This window comes from Emericellopsis cladophorae (genome assembly GCF_022114955.1).
Source record: "Emericellopsis cladophorae strain MUM 19.33 chromosome Unknown NODE_68_length_110240_cov_114_783829, whole genome shotgun sequence".
NCBI lineage: Eukaryota > Fungi > Ascomycota > Sordariomycetes > Hypocreales > Bionectriaceae > Emericellopsis > Emericellopsis cladophorae.
The window spans coordinates 92,519-110,240 of record NW_026250993.1 but is presented as its reverse complement, the minus strand read 5'-3'; the positions used below and the strand labels follow the sequence as shown (position 1 = coordinate 110,240).

General features: G+C 54.9%; 5 protein-coding genes across 5 annotated transcripts; 3 read left to right on the top strand and 2 right to left on the bottom strand.

Annotated features, from left to right (window-relative positions):
- Positions 1-905: 905 nt before the first annotated feature.
- Positions 906-1,484, top strand: J7T54_005368 (uncharacterized protein; the record flags this gene model as incomplete). The annotated part of the gene is made up of 3 exons (XM_051509750.1): positions 906-1,002; positions 1,054-1,113; positions 1,168-1,484. 3 exons carry the CDS (start codon positions 906-908, stop codon positions 1,482-1,484), a joined length of 474 nt encoding a protein of 157 aa, XP_051359318.1.
- A 165-nt stretch (positions 1,485-1,649) lies between these two features.
- J7T54_005367 (Vacuolar protein sorting-associated protein-like protein) lies at positions 1,650-5,600 on the bottom strand (the record flags this gene model as incomplete). The annotated part of the gene is made up of 1 exon (XM_051509749.1): positions 1,650-5,600. The coding sequence occupies one exon, from the start codon at positions 5,598-5,600 to the stop codon at positions 1,650-1,652; it is 3,951 nt and encodes a 1,316-aa protein (XP_051359317.1).
- Positions 5,601-5,996: 396 nt separating this feature from the next.
- J7T54_005366 (Negative regulator of mitosis-like protein) lies at positions 5,997-11,780 on the top strand (the record flags this gene model as incomplete). The annotated part of the gene is made up of 1 exon (XM_051509748.1): positions 5,997-11,780. One exon carries the CDS (start codon positions 5,997-5,999, stop codon positions 11,778-11,780), a length of 5,784 nt encoding a protein of 1,927 aa, XP_051359316.1.
- Positions 11,781-14,328: 2,548 nt separating this feature from the next.
- On the top strand, positions 14,329-15,580 carry J7T54_005365 (uncharacterized protein; the record flags this gene model as incomplete). The annotated part of the gene is made up of 5 exons (XM_051509747.1): positions 14,329-14,672; positions 14,728-14,820; positions 14,937-14,965; positions 15,019-15,142; positions 15,196-15,580. The coding sequence occupies 5 exons, from the start codon at positions 14,329-14,331 to the stop codon at positions 15,578-15,580; spliced, it is 975 nt and encodes a 324-aa protein (XP_051359315.1).
- Positions 15,581-16,954: 1,374 nt separating this feature from the next.
- On the bottom strand, positions 16,955-17,488 carry J7T54_005364 (uncharacterized protein; the record flags this gene model as incomplete). The annotated part of the gene is made up of 1 exon (XM_051509745.1): positions 16,955-17,488. One exon carries the CDS (start codon positions 17,486-17,488, stop codon positions 16,955-16,957), a length of 534 nt encoding a protein of 177 aa, XP_051359314.1.
- Between the last annotated feature and the right edge of the window lie 234 nt (positions 17,489-17,722).

The following is a 17,722-nucleotide window of genomic DNA, read 5'->3' as shown; positions in this document are numbered from 1 at the left end:
GCCCCACCTCCCACAACACAACATATCCAACACCCACACCCCCCCCCCCCCCCGCCCCCCCCCCCCCCCCCCCCCCCCCCCTGAATTTCACGTGTTGGGGGCGGACAAGCGGTGTATGGCCCCAGCTCACGCTGCTCTATCAACGTTTCGCAGTCTTTGCGGACCATTGTGAGCCAGGTCTAAGCCAGTTTCATCGAGAAAAATGGCTTAAGGGGACAAATTCCAAGTAGTAAGCTAAGCTAGAAGCTGAAGGAGAGGATATCATGCCAGAGAGAGCTAGTATATGTTCTGTTTACATTGCTCCCTCCCACCTGGAGACTTGACGATGCGAGTTTGCTGTTCGAGATGCCAAAGACCGTCGAAACAAGCAGTATTGGGTTAGAGTCTTTCCAACGGTCTCACAGTGAAAGGCATGAATATGTCTCCAAGACCACTGCTACGTAGGACCAGACAAACGCCGACTTGGGAGCTGCCCAGTCGCCATCCCATCCCGCTATCACCACACTCGCCACTGACGGCGTGGACACTCTTGGTTGATGACCAGACGCTCACCCTCCACTCAGGTCTGTGACCGTCCTGGAAACAGTGAGCGCGCCCAGTTCCGATGACTCCTCTCTTTTCCTTGTTTTCCACCAGCGTGAGCCTGCAAAGGAACACTCTTCGACTGCGCATCTTCGCTCTACTCTTTCTCTGCTCAACACATTCAAGCAATCTGATCACCCAAGAAAAACCCAAAAGGTATGCTCTTTGCAACTTCTGATTCCCTCTTATCCATAGAATACAGCATCGCTTTGCGGAGCTTCCTCTGTTTGTGCAGCCTCACCTCGACAAATCTCACCAATTCCCGCCCATGGAACCCGACGATGATAACGATAATTCTAACATAGTATCTAGAATCATCATCAATGGCTTCCATCAAGATGAACAATCTCGCCCGCCTCCTCGCTCTCACTGGCGCCACGCTCGTCGCCGCCGAGAACATGATTAACCTGGCCCCTTTCTGTGCGTTATCTCCGTCCGCCTTGCGTACCACACTCATATTGACCAACACAGCCGACGAGGTTTACACGCGAAACGAGCCACCCCAGGAGCTTGCCTCCTCGACCGTTGATGGTGCGCAGCCTTCACCCCCTCCTCACCCAGAGCATGTCACTGACAGACAGACAGGCCGCTTCGTCTACGAACTCAACCTCTGCACCATCGTCGAGTCTACCGCCTGCCAGGTCTCCATGTCCACTGGCAACCCCGTCCCCGAGGAGCCCTCCTCCACGGCGGATAGCGCGTCCCCTACCCCGACGGGCGAAGACGAGCCCACTGCTACCGACAACGGTGGTAACCTCACCTCTTCTTCCAGCATTGAGGATCAGCCCACGGCCGCCAAGTCCGTTGCCGACGAGGAGCCTACCGGCGGTGCTGCGAAGGCCAAGGTCTTCGACTACGGCGCCTTTGGCCTCGCGGGCCTTGCGGCTGCTTACCTCGTCTGAACGGACGCGCTCAGGAGCGTACCCTCGGCCATTGGAGTTTACGTTGATGATGAACACGTCTTGGGGCGAAGGAAAGATTTACATGGTATCTGATACGCTTCGCTCGTGTCAATCGCGGCACTCTCCCGCATAAAATGGCATGAAACAAGTTGTGTGTATGACTCCTTACGCCGCGTGGCATAGCGGACAGCCATCGCGCGCCTGATCCCTTAATAATCGCGCTCGCATCACTTTCATGCTCACGCTGTACCGTCCCCCTTCTGCAGGCGGTCCCAGGTCCACGTCCGCCTTCTTCCCATCATGCAACAGCTCCAGCAAGTGGCTCACGTGGTAGACATGCCCGCAGGCATACCCCAGCAACGTCTCCATCTCATATTCTGTAAACGGCTCATGGCACTGCGCGCAGTGGCCTGGCTCCGGCACGCGGACGCCATGTGTCTTCTCATGGTCGTCGTCGCCTGCCTCCATGGCTTCCATGTCGACGTGCTTCTTTGACTTGACGACCACTTCGAATTTGACACCCTTTCTCTGGCGGGTGCGGAGTTCCTTTTGCGCGCCCGCGACTTCGCTCCGGAGGACCCTCGCAGCACCGGAACTGATGCTGTATTGTATTTCGTGTTCCTTCATCATGTGCGTGAGGCCCTCGCGGAGGCCTTCGATCTCGAGTCCCTCGGGTATCCGCTGCACCAGTTTAATCGGATCGACGGCAGTGCCGGCTTGCTCTAGTAGGCCGCGGATGAAGTTAGGCTTGTCCATGCTGTAGTTGAGCAAGTCATCCCATAGATCATCATCGCCTTGTTCTTTTGCGAACTCGATGGCTTTGTGGACATCCTTGAGGCGGTCGATGATGAGATACAGAGCGCGCTTCATCTGCCCTGTTTTGGAATATAAGTGCACTAACTCGTCGTCATACGAGTGAAGCTCGCACTCTTGGACAGCCTGAACAGTTAGCATGAATATCTGGATACCCCGGTGGAAGGCTAGACTCACTTTCTCCAATACATAGGATGTCGACGTTCTCAGGTATTCCATCAATAGCGCCCTGTCGTACATTGCAAATAGATGCACAGCCAGATCAGCGTAGTTGTCGACTAGCGACTGGCTGTCCATGACGAGGCGATCCACGTTCTCCCCAGTGCGCTCCTCGAGGCCATCGCCCTTCCACAGACCGCGTAGGTAAAAGTACAAGTAAAGGTGCAGCTCTTGAGCTTGAAGCTGCTCGACGACCGTGTCGGGGCGTACCAGGCCATGGTGGGCTTCATCCACGAGTAGTGCGACGGCCTCGGCCGTCGCAGCCTCTAGATCTTGCTCTGACATGTTTGGTAGATCCTCAGACGAAACCCTCAAACCTATGAAACCGGGAATGTCATCCACAACAGCCTCAGCCAAGTGGCTGTCCCTGATGAGCCTAAATACCGAGTCCGCATCTTGCAACTTGATGTAGCACTTGAGCGCCTCATGGTACCGCCCGATGGCTTCGTGCAATCGGGCTAGACTCTCCACGACAATGCGCCAGTCGCGACCCTTCTCGCCATCTTCGACGCTGTCCTCGCGCACATCGCGATATTTGAGCTGGTTCTCCAACGCTGTTGTAACGGTCCGCGCATCAAAGAGCTCTGTCGACCAACGATCTAGCAGCTCTCTAAACCGGGGCTTGTCAGTCTTGATGTAATGCCCAAGGAGGACCTCGTATATAGTTGTCGGCAAGGGCGGTGTCGTAGGCTCGGTTGGTATGATGTTGGTGATCTCGTCAAACTTGCCTGCCCCGGCGAAGGCCCAGACCCATTTCTCCCAACGATCTGGCGTGGTCACCACTTTGCTGCAGATCTTGCCCGCCTCAAGCCATTTGCCTTCTTCGACAAGTTCCTGCACCCAGAGCTCACCGATTCGTCCCTTTTCACGTTCAACAGACGAGTACATCTTGTTGTAGTTTGAATCTGTGACAGACTCATCATCGGCAGGTTCGTCCCCATTTCCACGAGGGGCTGTCTGCTGCTCGGATGCCGGGGCCCAAATCTCAGGGTGCTCGTCGAGAAGTTCCCATGCCTGACTGTACTGCTGTCGCTCCAGCAGCCACTGGAAATGATCTCCAAGGTCTCTTTTCGTTGCTAGAATGCAGTCATACGGGCTGTGGATGAAGATCTTCGAGCCTGGCTTGACTAGATTAGGATGCACCGTCGTTGCTTGGTTCGAAGCCGAGCGCATGGGCCCTCTGGCGCTACCAGTCATGATGCTCGCCTCTTCACCGCTGCCTCGACTTCGAACGCTCGCGCCTGAGCTGAATAGAGATCCGGGGTTGACCGTCGCATTCCACATGCTGCTGCCAATGCCACCCAGCGCATCGAGAACGCCTCGCGATGACACAACAGCAGCGGCGTTGCGCGGCGGTAGGATACCCAGGTGATAGTCCCTGGCTGACAATCGCTCATACCTACTGACGCTGAGGCTGTCGGCGCTGACCTCCTCTGACGTGTCGAGGTCGATCAGCCGTAACTCGGGTCGGAGGTGATTCGCTTTGCGTGGCAATCCTCCTGATGGTTGGCTTCCCATAGAGGACGAGGAGTGCTTGGACTTGTGGCCCTTGACGTGAGGCGCACCCTCGTCGTCGTCCGTATGCTCGTCGTCATCGTCTGCCGTTACGTACGCCAGGACCACCATGAGGTTCTGCGTGTACAGCGAAATACCAGATATGATGCAGTCGAGTCGCAGAATCTTTACGATTTGCGCATCGCCTGGTATCACTTCCCCTGCTTGTTTACCGGTACCCTTGCCGGTGGGATGGACGTGTATGATCCAGACAGTGCCGCCCCAGCCAACCAGTAGACGCTCAATTCCTTTATTAGAGAGCGTCGCCTGCTCTCGTAGTTTTGACATTGCCGGCGTTCCCTGGGAGCCTGCGTTCACTGGCTGCGTCTCGAATGCAGTCTCATCTATCCATTCAACCCGCCCCTTCCAGACACCAGCCATGGTCTCCCATTCGTCTGTGTTAGGACGGTCAATGTGACCAATACGCTTCCACGCATCATCGGTGTGATTGCTGTCGAGATGCAGGTGGGACCTCATGATCTTGATGCCATGTTCATTCAGCCAGACGACATACTTTCCGGAAAGCGACCACTGGATGGTACTGATTGTGCCCTCACCCGAGTGCAAGATTGTGTCCTTGCCCGTGTTCGATCCAAGACCCATACTGCCGAGCCATCCTGATGCGGTGGCAGCGGCGCCGCCCGTTGTGGTGGACGTGCTGCGTCCTGGTCCTCCACCCATGGTCAAGATAAGCTGCCCGCCAAGACCGCCTGAGATATAGGTCCGGTCGCTCTTGTATTCTGGCGAGAGTGCAACGGCTTGCACCGGCCGCGCGAAATTGCGCAACTGGACATCCTTCAGGTCTACCAAGGACTGAACGCAGACATTGCCGTCCATGGACGAGGTTGCTATGTAGATGTCGTTTGAGGCCGTCTTTGGCACCTGCTGAGCCTCGCGAGGCTTTCGAGATGAGACTATCGGTGCATTGGACTGCTGCGAGCCGGGTCGCTCCTGGGATGCGTGGGTGGCGCTTCGTGCCGGAACTTGAGGCTTGTCGCTGGGGAGAGGCGGGGGATACGGGGATATCGAGATGCCTGTCACGGACGCAGCATGTGCATGATACACCCGTAGTGACTGAAAGACAGGTAGCTGAATGACGTGAATGTTGCCGTTGTGTGTACCGGCGATCATCTTGTCCCCTGCCACGAGGAACGAACTCGTTGCATCGCCATTGCGGTAGAGAGGGCGCAGGTGCTGTGTCATGGGCGCATACTTGAGCTGTGGTTCTTCATCTTCGTCGTCATACTCATCCTCGTCGTCCTCGTCGTCTTCATCGACATCTTTGCTGGCTTCGTCTTCGTCATCTTCGTCCTCCTCGTCGTGCCTGTCGTCATCGACCTTGGGCCTAGCAGTGCTGGCTTTGACTTGGTTCTCGAGTCGCCCAACGTCGGCCAATGGAGTTGCCAGGTCTTCCTCGTGCCTAGAGGACACGCTGCCCTGATCCTCGTCGCGTGGCGCGTAGCTGGGCAGCTGGGGAGACTCAGACCCATCGGCGCGGCCAGCGCCTGTCGAGGGCGTCTGGTCTGTCATCGCGACAGCGCATGCGTCTCAAGCATACTGTGGGGGTTTGGCAGTCGAAGTCGTGTTGTCGGAACGTCTTGATCGTTTGATGAGTAGGTGGTTGGGGTCGATGGGAGGTGGAGGAAGTAATTGCGGTGCCTGCATTTACTACGTCACGAGGATGCCGTCGGTAAGGTACCATCTACTAAGGTAAGGTACCTAGGTACCTACCTACCTGAAGCCTGACGGATACAGCTTCATCCCTGCAAGCTAAGTTTATACCCCACTAACTCAACACCACCCTCGACCGCATCCCACCACCAAGGGACCCGAACGCGTCGCAAATACGCGTCGTGGAGCTTCAGAAAGCACCAAGGACCTCTTTCGACCATCAAGACCGATTGTGGCTTATGGAGCCCACGCGTCATGGCCTCGGTCGAGTCCCTAGGGCTGCACCAACCCTCGGGGCTTCAGTACGCCATCAACGAGCAACTACTCCCGCCCAATCCACCCTCGAGCGCATATGAATGGCACATTTCGACCGACGATACGAATGGGGAACATGTCGAGGATGAGTTGTTGACAGTAAAGAACACGGTCATCTGGTCGAGAGGGGGCCTGGTCCGGCAGAGCTACAATTTCGACGTCGAGAAAGAGTCCATCACCCAGGCGCTTTTCGCACACTTTCCAGCTCCAGAAGACAACAAAAGACGAGCGACCGACTCTCCGAAGCTCGAGAAGGCGCTAGTCGTCATCCTTCAGACACAAGCTCGTATATACTGTCTGTCCGGTACCAGCCATGTCGTCCACATACCCTTCCCAGTCGAGTTCGCCTGCGCGGCACCCGTGGGCATCATCCTGCAGCGACGACCTGCACCCGCCAATGCATCAGCGGTCGCGCTCAACGTCCCTCGTGTGACGCAGAGTTCCCTTGTCTCATCGCACCTATCGACTTTTCAAGCATCTCAGGTATCAACCTTTTCCATCGAAAATATGGGCAACGTGAGGCCACTCAGATTCGGCATGGGATCGACAGTCGGCCACGATGACCAGCAAAAACCAGTGGCCGACTCTCAATGGCCACGCTTGATGAGTCTAAAGGATCCTGTGCTGGAGCTCGGTCTCGTCGTCAGGGAAGCTGAACCCGACCCTAAGAAAGGACGGAGAAAACAATCCAAAGCCCTAAGTTTCCTTCACCCGTCCGAAGAGTTGCTTCATATCGAGCAGATCAGCATTGTCGGGGCAGAACCTGTCACTTTGGTGGTTACACTCAATCGCGAGACCAACTCATTCACTGTATGGCGCCTAACATATCTCGATCCTTTCGACCCCTTTATAAAAAATTCGAACAAGGTGGAGCGGCGAAAGTCGCACAGACGAAGTTCCATGCAGCCGGCGCTGAGCAGTGGTACCTCGACGCCTGCGCATGCAGGGGTCCGCGACAGCTTCGGCGCCCTTTTACCAGGAAAGCGATCTCGCAAGACAGAGAAGATCGAAAAGCCGCTAGATCTGGTGATGTCGCTGGAACAGCAAGACCAGGAGACCAACAAGGCCACGCGCCGAAGCTCCCGAAGAGTCAGTTCCATGCTGGCACGAGCTGACCTGTCAGCGTCTCATGAGCGGCATGCTTTTGGTGATCAGTCTGTTGGCGCAGGGCATGGCTCCATACGGCGAGGAGAGTCATTTGGTGCCAATGCGCGGTCGAGTGTACATGGAAGCCAGATACGGCCCAGCCTAGGAAGCTTGCTCGAGGCACCATTTGACATTGGTCTCGACGAGGGGTTCCATAACATGGGCCTGGAAGACAATGAGATCGATGGTTTGCAGCGGGAGATCAAGCTAGCGAAGATTCACAGCATTGATTGGGAGAGTCACGCATTCCACTACCAAGCTGGTAGGTCCACTCGGAAACCTCAGCCGAAAGTATTCATCCTGAATGCACCGCCCTTTGAAAGCAACCATAACTCCGTGCGGCAGCTTCTTGTTGGTGTACAGGATCCGACCGACAAACACCTGCAATTCATGGCGCTCCAGCTCCAACTGAAGCCAAAGAGCACAAGGAGCAAAGACCCCGTAACGGATGACCTTGGAGTCATGCATGTTTCTTTGCTTCCAGGGGAACTAAGGGTCGCGCATAACGTCATGGACTCTTGCGAGGTTGTCGATGGTGACGAGTCCGCGGTGCTTGTGCTGTCGGAGTCTGCCGACGGACGACACGAGCTGACTCTCCAAGCCCCATGGCGGGAGCTGACGAGGATACCTTTGACCATGCTGCTTGTCGAAAGCACCAAAAGCTTGCAGTATGTAGCCAGAAGCATCGATCGTGACGTCAAGCACCGCAAGTCGGAAGTCATCGACCCAAGCAACGGCAGTATCATGGGTATCCGCCATAGTCGGAGTCGCGGGGTGGTCGATGTCGTTGACTCGCAGGGCAGACTGCATCAGCTCAGGATTCAGTTGCAGCCTGTCACTCCACTGGTGAGACGCGTGCTGGCGGCCTGTAAAGGTGCACTGCCGGATGGCGTTGGGGAGCGCATCCAAGCCGGCTGGCTCCATACCATGCAGTGGCTCTCGGGTCGCGAGGACGATGTTGCTCATGTAGAGTGGTCTGCGACCGTCATATTGGTGCTAGCCATGTATCTCAACCTGGGCCGCACGGACATCACCGCCTTCACAACGACACGCTTGCCTGTACGAAAGCGGCGGACTGTGTCTGGGTCTTTCGGACCAATCCGCGAGTCCGATGACTGGAAAGCTCTGGAGATGGGAGAAACGGTCAACTCACACGGCTGCCCGCCGTGGCTGATGAACAAGGGCTGGGAGTGGGCATTGGACGAGGACTTGGACGACGCGATGTCGCCTCATGGGGACCTGAGCCCAGCCCCAAAGTTCATGAGCCGTCACATTGCTCTGGCCAAGGAGTTCCTTTCCGCTGCAGTTGGTGAGTCTGCCACAGGCCCAGGAGGCTATTTACCTACGGCCCTCAGCCGAACCCCAGAGTCGAGGAGAAAGAACGCGACAGACATGTTTCTGGCGCTCCACCTTCTGCTGGAGGAGATGAAACTGGACATCACGATACCTGAAACTGTTTCTCCTGGTAGGGTCGACCTGCGCGTAATGCTATGTCAAATTGGTCGATGGCTTGGCTGGGAGAGCTTCTGGACGGTGCATGAGGTTGGGATACAAGAAGACATTGATCATCGTCATGACACCGACCTCCAGGTGCAGCCCCCCATTGAAGAACCGGTTAAGCGACCGGACATACTGCAATGGATCCAGAGCCAGTTCACACAGACTGAGTGCGAACCCTACTTCACACCAGGCGAGATGTTCTATCTAAGCTGCGGCATGAGCGAAACCGACCTCAAATGGGACTTGCGATGGAACGACATTTTCCCTCGGACGCTGGTGTTCAAGCGCTTCTTCAAAAGCCTAAAGCGGAACCCTTCAGCCGTGGACATGGTGGAGGCCATGGACGAGTGTGGCATGATGCCCTCGTTCCTTGATACACTGCCTGAGGCTGTCTTGGTACCTTTGCAAGACGCCATCTCGCAGTGCCAGCCATACCCACCATCGACGTGGTCTAGCAGCCTTCTGCATCTGGTGAAGAGGAGAGACATTGCCCGAATCCTGACCCCCGACGAGCACAAGCGTCCCCCAAATGCGAATCTACTGGCACCGACTCACGCAGCTACCTGGGATTTCAAGCTTCTCTGCTCAAGTATTGAGGAGGCCAATGCTCTTGCACCGGAGGAAAGCGAAGGCACTGAACGACAAGCTGTTATCCGCGCCTTGTTCAAGGATGATCGACGTCTCAATGAAGTGCAGGAACTGCTATCTACGCACAAAGCCCGCGCAGTGCACTTTTCGGCTCCATCCGACGTGCCAGAGAGTGTTCACTTGGAGAAGCAAAAGGACTTTGTCGCCAGAGTCGCGCTCGGCACCTTGGCCATACCCTCGGGTCGGGGTCTCTTGTTCTACGGGTTACGACATCCTATCCTCACACAGAGACTGCAAATCAGCGGCTTCAACCTGCACTGCGTAGTCAAGCCTGCCAATGTCACGGTGGCCGTTGACAAGAGCCACTTTTCCGAGGACAAGGTGTCCTGGGCTTTCTTCCACCAGGGCGTGGCAGCAGCGTTAGCGGTGTCGCCCGAAGCAAAGGGCATTGATTCATCGTGGATCATTTTCAACAAGACGTCGCAAGAGCTCGGCAATCGTCACGCCGGCTTCTTACTCGCGCTGGGGTTGAATGGTCACCTCAAAGGTGTGGCCAAATGGGTTGCGTACAAGTACCTTACCCCAAAGCACACCATGACCTCGATAGGTCTCCTCTTGGGCTTTGCGGCGTCTTACATGGGGACTATGGACTCGCTGATTACCCGTTTGCTGTCGGTGCATGCCACGCGCATGCTACCTCGGGGCTCTGCTGAGTTGAATCTATCGCCCCTCACCCAAACCTCTGCCCTGCTAGGCATCGGTCTATTGTACTGCAACAGCCAGCATCGTCGTATGAGCGAGATTATGCTCTCCGAGATTGAGCATATTGATGTCGAAGATGAGCAAGAGCCCTTGCGGAGCGAATGTTATCGCCTAGCAGCTGGTTTCGCTTTGGGATTCATCAACCTCGGCAAAGGCAATGACCTCAAGGGTCTTCATGACTTGAAAGTCACCGAGAAGCTCATTACACTTGCCACAATGACAAAAAGTGTCGAAATTGTCCATGTTCTGGACAGAGCCGCTGCTGGCGCTGTGCTGGCTATTGCTTTCATCTACATGAAGACGGAGGATGCCAGTATAGCACGCAAAATTGACGTGCCCGATTCCATCCTGCAGTTTGACTACATCCGCCCAGACATCTTGCTGCTAAGGACGATGACCAAGAACATCATCATGTGGACCAAAATCCAGCCAACATTCTCATGGATCTCCAAGAGTCTGCCCAGCGTCTATCGATCTCGGCACAGGCTACAAAGCACCAATGGGCTTCGGTCGACGGATCTGCCACTCTTCAGCATTCTGGCCGGCGTATGCCTCTCCATCGCCCTGCGCTTCTCCGGCAGCGCATCGATCAAAGTGCGGGACATTTTGCTGCATTATCTGGACCAGTTCATCCGCATCACGCGGATTCCTTCGTCCGTCACGGATCACGAGCTTAGTCCCCCCTATGACGAGGAGCTCACACGCTCCAATGCGCGCATGTGTCAAGATGTCCTGGCACTCTCGCTGTCTATCGTTATGGCTGGCACGGGCGATATACCCGTTCTTCGTCGTCTACGGTCCCTTCATGGGCGGGCCGACGCAGAAACACCGTATGGATCCCATTTAGCCGCTCATCTGGCCATTGGTGCCTTGTTCCTCGGCTGTGGCACCGTCACGTTTGGGAACAGCAACCAAGCTATTGCCGCCCTTCTCATGTCCTTTTATCCCATCTTCCCAACGGATGTGATGGACAATCGCTCTCACTTGCAAGCCCTGCGACACTTCTGGGTTCTCGCCACCGAGCAACGTTGTCTCGTTGCCAAGGATATTTTGACAGGTCAGCCTGTGGCAGTGGATGTACAGATTCGCCTCAAATCCCGCCACATGGAGTCGTCTCTTTACCGCACGACACCTTGTCTCCTTCCTCCACTGGAGCAGATTGAGAGCCTTTCCACAAACGGAGGACCAGAGTTCTGGGACATCACTGTGGATTTTAACCGAGCCGAAGTGCGCGAGGACTTTGCCAAGACGCAGAGTATCTATCTCCGTCGTCGGCCACCTCACGAAGGAGCCTTCTCCTCGACCCTCAGGGCTTTGGGGACTGTGAAGAAGGGCGACACCCCTCTTGAGTGGCTCTTCAATCTCGATGCGCTGAAAGACGTAACGCATGCGGAGCGTGCGGCAATGCTACAGGCCACGCCTGGAGAAGAAGAAGAAGAGCGGGAGACGGGTTGCGCTGTCGACGCACGGTTGGAGTTGAACAGGGGCATCAGTGAAGCCACGGATCGTGAAAGGATGGAGGGCGCCAGGCTGTTGTTCGAGTGGGGGAGCGTCAGAGATAGACTGCTCAAGGGTGTTGATGTGGGCGACAGCATGTCCACGGAAAAGAATGAAAGTGTGCGGACCCAGGGGGTTAGAGGAGACGAGGGGACGTGGTGGATGAGGGATAGCGTTATCGAGGCACTCAAGGGGCAGGTCATGTTGACGGGCAGAGAGCTTGGTGAGTAGAAGACAGTGCCGAGCGACTGTCTTTCCAAAATTTATAATCGTTAAGGACTTGGTCACATTCCGCTTGAAGATGCCTACTTCAACGTGTGGTGTTTGGAAGCAGCCGACCTTATGTTATCCGTGACATTCCTTGCATATAGCCACACGCACGCATTTTTCACAAAAGTACCGGCCCTTGGTCTCGCAATGGTCAGTGGGAGTTGTCGTGACCTGACCTTGTTGGCTTGGAGCCACTACAGAATACCTTTCGAGAACGTTGGGAGACATAGAAGACGGTCACCCACAAGGGCCCTGAAAGCATGCTTGATCCGGATCCGAGAGCCTCCCAGCTTCCACCTGGCTTCGACACAGAAGATATTCTCAAGAACAAGCCAAGCCAGTAAGCATTACACCAAGAGATCTGTTCGTTTTTCTTTGCATCCTGATTTCAGGGATGGTGCCAATGTTGAGCAATAACTACGACCTTGATGGCTGCACACAAGGCCTGTATCTTTGCTCAGGTTGTCTCTAAACAGCACATAACTATAGGGAGCCATTCTTTGGGAGAGACTGGTTTGAAAGGCGACGCCCTCCGTCTTAGTTTAAGCCAGCGACTAGGTATCACCTTTATATATATTAATTTCTGTCCCTTCCATTTGATGGAACGCAGATGCCCGAGTGGTTAAGGGGGCGCGTTTGTACGTACCTCTGCTTTTATCTCTCCATCCGTCTGGCGCTAACTCTGTTTAACAGAAGTTTACCAACTTCCCGCGCTGTCGTAAGACGTCAAGAGTTCGAACCTCTTTCTGCGTAATTCTTTTTTTATTATTTTTGTACATAAGTTTTGCTCCTATCGTCTTTTCCTTTTTCTTCTCCATCTTCACGTCGGCTGTAGGAATGAAATAAAGATCGCCTCATCGGCACGCGTTCTCGGGGCACGTCATTATGGATGGTCTTGACATAGACTGTGCACCAACAACTCCCCGATAATTCCAGCCTGATGCTAATTACTCGACGTAGACACATCGCATACGAGATGTAGCGATCGCCCATCGCGCAGCATTCCTAGTGTGCTCTTCCGATTGCATCGCATCCGCTGTGAGATCCGAGGTTCTAGCAGGAGCATCTGGTCGCAACCACGACCTAACGATACGGGGATGCCGCCGCTTCTCCGCCGCTCGAGTGCCCGACAACTGCACTAATGAGTATCTCTGGCAAGTCTTCCCACACACTACTTTGATCTTGGCACCATGCTTGAGAAAGGAGCCCAAGTGATGTTCGCAAAGAGACCTCTGGGCACCCGAGCCGGAGGGTAGGTTCGGAACCGCATTGACTGTCAGACGTGAGCAAAGGTCTTCTTAGACTAGTGTGCGTGCTCATTACTATTTGGGAGACACAACGAATGACTGCTTCCTACGAGATCCGCAGGCTTCTTGCAATTCACCTTCTGTTGGGGCGGCTATCAGAGATGTTGCGCTACACACCCAACTTGGCCTGTCCAGCTCGTCGCTGGTGTCAGCCTTATCTCTCCACCCGCATCGCCCACAAAGCAGCCCTGTAAGGCGCTCAAATTCGTCTCATTCCGGGTTTCCAGATATTTAAGAATCGAGATGCTCAATTGATACCCTACGACTTGAGCCCAACGCCCCCCCTGGGACCGTCGGACGTAGTGGTGATCTGCGGCGCTGCGCATTTGTGGGGTTCGACCCCCTGAGGCTGCTGCGACAAAGCATCAGCAAGTGGAACAGCGGCTATCGCTATGGACAGGGCGCGGAATGGTGGGATGCACCCGTCTGGGTCATTCGTGTCCTGGGAACTTTGAAGTTTGACCGGCGGACCGCGCATATTCCTGTAAAGTTGCGCGCCCAGGCATTCCTCCCAGAGCCCCTTGGCGCTACATCAGAATGCGTTAGTTAGTCACATATGGACTCGTGGACTGCTGTGTCGGATGATGGCGGGGCGCTACGCAAGCCACTGGACGCGAAGATTGGCTCGTTTCGCCAAAGCAATTTGACCGTCTTCGCCAGGCGAAGAAGGGGCCTCCATGGCTTCCTCTTCTCAACTTGCTCCTCTGATTGACGGGGGAAAGTTGGTAGGGATTACCGCCCGATCGACGTGGCCTTTGCAGCGCTGCAGGCAGCGCTATCAGGGGAAACGTCTTCAAATGCTATCACCTGCACGGTTCCTGCGACAGACTCGCAGCCTCGCAGATTCGCAGTGCGGCTGAACCTCGACGCCAGCATCCAGAGTCTGGACATCGAAACGATCCATTCCCAGCTCCGTGGACCGGGAGCATGACTAGCCGACACGAGGTGACCCGGGGTCCGACCCCAGACTTGCTCTCCACGTGCCCAGCCGGCTGGACGGCTGCCCATGACCTCTGTACATAATATTGATTCTTATCCTATTGTTTTGCCCTGTTCCTCTTAGCTTCATGGACTAGACCTCCGAGACACGGATGCACTCAACACGCGGGAAGCACACGTTGCGCTGAGACATTTCCCCATTGTCTATCATCTGTCCGTCATCACCGACCTCCAATGGCGCGTTGACAGCAGGCACGGAGAAAATGGCGCTCTCGTCGGACCTCATTTTCAGCATCATCGCCACCTGCCTCTGCGGAACGCTCATCCTCTTCCGCTGCGTCTACCGCGCCATCTGGCGATGCCACATCCACAAGACATGCCACCGACACTGGCGCAGCGATGACACAATCATGGCATTTGCGCTGTTGCCGCTCATCGGACGATCCGCGACGATACTGAGTGCCTATGTGCTCAATCCGCTGCAGTCCATGTCGCCAGTGTCGGTCGAGGAGGCGAACGCCGTGAGCTTGACCGCTGCGCAGTTGACCGCGAACAGGGTGCTGGCGAGGAAACTCCTTATCCCTGGCAGGATATGCTATGCCTTGTTGTAGGTTGCGCCTGGCTCTGCCGATGTGTGGTTGTGGTCTGACCTTGGGAAATAGCTTGTGGTGCTTGAAGCTCTGTCTTCTCGTATTCTACTCCCGGTTCATCAACACACTGGACTGGGGTAAGCGAGCGGCCACCATCACCTGGTGGTTCGTTGTTGTCACCTTTGTGGGGGTTGTAATTAGCACTGTCACGGAATGCCGCCCACTTCACCTGTTCGTCCACCACCGTCCTGGGGACACCAGAAGCTGACCGACGTCTTTAGTGCCTGGGAACTAGCGCCTCCCGAAACGCGTGCGTCTTTTCGAGATATGAAGCAACCAGAGCAGGCGCTGACACGAGAGTAGTTCCGACCTGCGCCAAGGCAATGGCCAACCTTCTCACCATGGCCATCACCAACATTCTCACCGACCTGGTCTTGATTGCGCTACCCTTTCCGATGCTGCGAAATGTCAGACTACAAAAAAAGGAGTACGTCTGCCTCTGGCCGATGAGCCCAATCACATCACTGACACGCGTGGCAGCAAGATCCAACTGAGCCTACTCTTCAGTATCGGCACCATTGTCGTCCTCATCACGATACTGCGCCTTCCGCTCATTCTCACACAATCACTCAGCCAGCGCTCGCGATCACTGTGGGCGTCCATTGAGATCCTGTGCGCCTGCATCGTGGCCAACGCAGCCTTCTTCTTCACACTGTCGCGCGACATACAGCGACGACACACGAGCCATTCGCAGGGCTCCAACATAGTACCGGCCGAACCGGTCCTCTATCTCCGACGGATTTCGACGTCTTCGGCCGTTGGGGGTGCGCATTTTTCGTCGTCAAAGGCGTCGTCCAAAGGGGAGGACCGCGTGACGGCGCTGGATGATATGTATAATGACGAGACCCGGATAATAGGACGGTAATGAATAATGCAAATGCGAAATGACAAACTCGAGCAATATGAGCATGATCCGTATTCTAAAGTGTGTAGGTGGTGTGCTGTGTTTTCTTTCATGACACATTGTAGGCTTGATAAAGTTTAATTTCTTCGCAAATCTCCATCAACGGGCGCCTCGTGCGCCTTGGATTCCGATCCATCAACGGGCGAATGGTCTAGTGGTATGATTCTTCCTTAGCATGGAAGAGGTCCAGGGTTCAATTCCCTGTTCGTCCAAACCTTTTGTATTTTGCACTTTCCGAGAATACCATAGGTTGTCTTTTTGCAATTTGTGCCCTTGAATTGTCGAGTCCAATGAAAGATGAGGGAGGAGGCGTGCGCTACGTGGGTGAGATCTAAGTATAGTGAGGAGCAACATCACTCACCAGAGCGTCCCGGCTCCTGACTCCTGACCTATTTTGTAACTTTGATTCGCATCCTCTTGATCTCGATTTCAACAACGATAATCGCTTTTATTTCAAAAATCAAAGGGCCGATCGGGGGGATCTGCCGAGCGGAATGGCCTCTTAACTTCCCCAACACAGACTGACTCACTCTGTTTTGAACGTTCAGTCCATGGACGAATGGATGTGGCTCGACTGAAGGAGTGGGAAAATGATGATGCCATGACTGTAGCCAAGAATGCTCAACAAAAGAACCCAACGACGCCTCGCCCACCTGTCAAACAGGCCTCGATATTTTTGGGGAGCAGGAGGCAGGCGAGGTCGATCTGAGAAAGTCGTCCATTTAAAAAAGGAACATAACGACACAGGAGAAGGATGCCTTTACAGCAAGCCTCTGTTGGCACTGAAAAAGGACGTGGTTTTGTGACAAGCATCGATCTCATGAACTCATTTTTCGAGAGGCCTCAACCCAAGCCTAAGACGGCGGCGTCGAACTTGACCTGGCGGAGTCTCACATACGTATTTTCACTCCATGTTCGGCGAAGAGCTCGGTCCCTGGTACTGGAGGCTCCTTCAATCACTTTAATGCCCCTGGGGCGGCAAAAGACCAGATCATTGGACCAAAAGGGGTAACAAAGGGACTAGCGAAGGACAGGAAATCCAATGCTAGAGCCTTCACCCCCTTGAAGCCAAATCATACCTTGAGGTCTCTACATTCCCGACATGAGAAGCACCAAACGACGATCTGCGAAGGGTTCTCAGTCTCTTCTTGGAAGTTCTAAAGATTATCGTCGAGTCTCAGCTTCTGCTGCAAGAGGTCTCGTTCGATACAAAATCTCAGGAAATAGTGAGACCGACAAATCAGTCGACACGTATCCAAGACGATGTCTGACACATCCTTTACCGTTTCCTCGAGGTACATACGGATTTGTGTTTGACAAACTCCAAAGAATGCCTTACCCCATCAGCCCATCATTGATCATGGCCTGGATCAGCTGGACGTGTCGGTTGGCCGCCTCCTCGCTGAACTCGCTGTCATAGTTCAAGCCGTAGGGCCAAATGTGACCTCCTCCACAGTTGATCCGGGCATCGGGCCCGTCCCATGATTGCAGCAGTGGCGTCGCGGTCGCCCAGTCATTGGCGTTGCACTTGTTGTCAAAGGCAGCTGTCTGCCCGATACCCAGTGTGTGCGAGATCTCGTGCAGTGCGGTGCGCTCATTCATATAGGATCTGTTGCTACCGAAGCGCAGGTCGCCGTTGAAGTTGGCCTCGGCAGTGGGGACGCCGGGCGCGTAGTAGACGCGGATCGTCTTGACAGCGTCAGAGAGGCCATTGTAGCGCTGGACGGCCAGTGTCATGGCCGTCTCGATTTGCGCATAGGCTTCAGCTTCGTCGTCAGATGGGACCGAAGACTTTTCGAGAGACCAGACCAGGTTGGCTGATGCCGAGTAGGTAAAGGCTGCGATGGCGGCGAGAATTGACAGACGCATTTTGGTTCAAAAGGGGTGGAGGCGAGATTTGAGAGTCGTTGAGCCTAAGCAGCTGATTCGAGGGGTGCAGGATGTGTGATAATGAAGAGCAATTGTGCAAATAGCTCTCCTATTTATGCTCCTGACTGACGAAGCACTTTGGGTAGCATTGAGGTGCTTTGCGATCCCAACGAGACCCAGCGATGTCCTCGACCACTCTCCCCACCCTTCCCTCTTCCTGGCGCGCGAATGAGA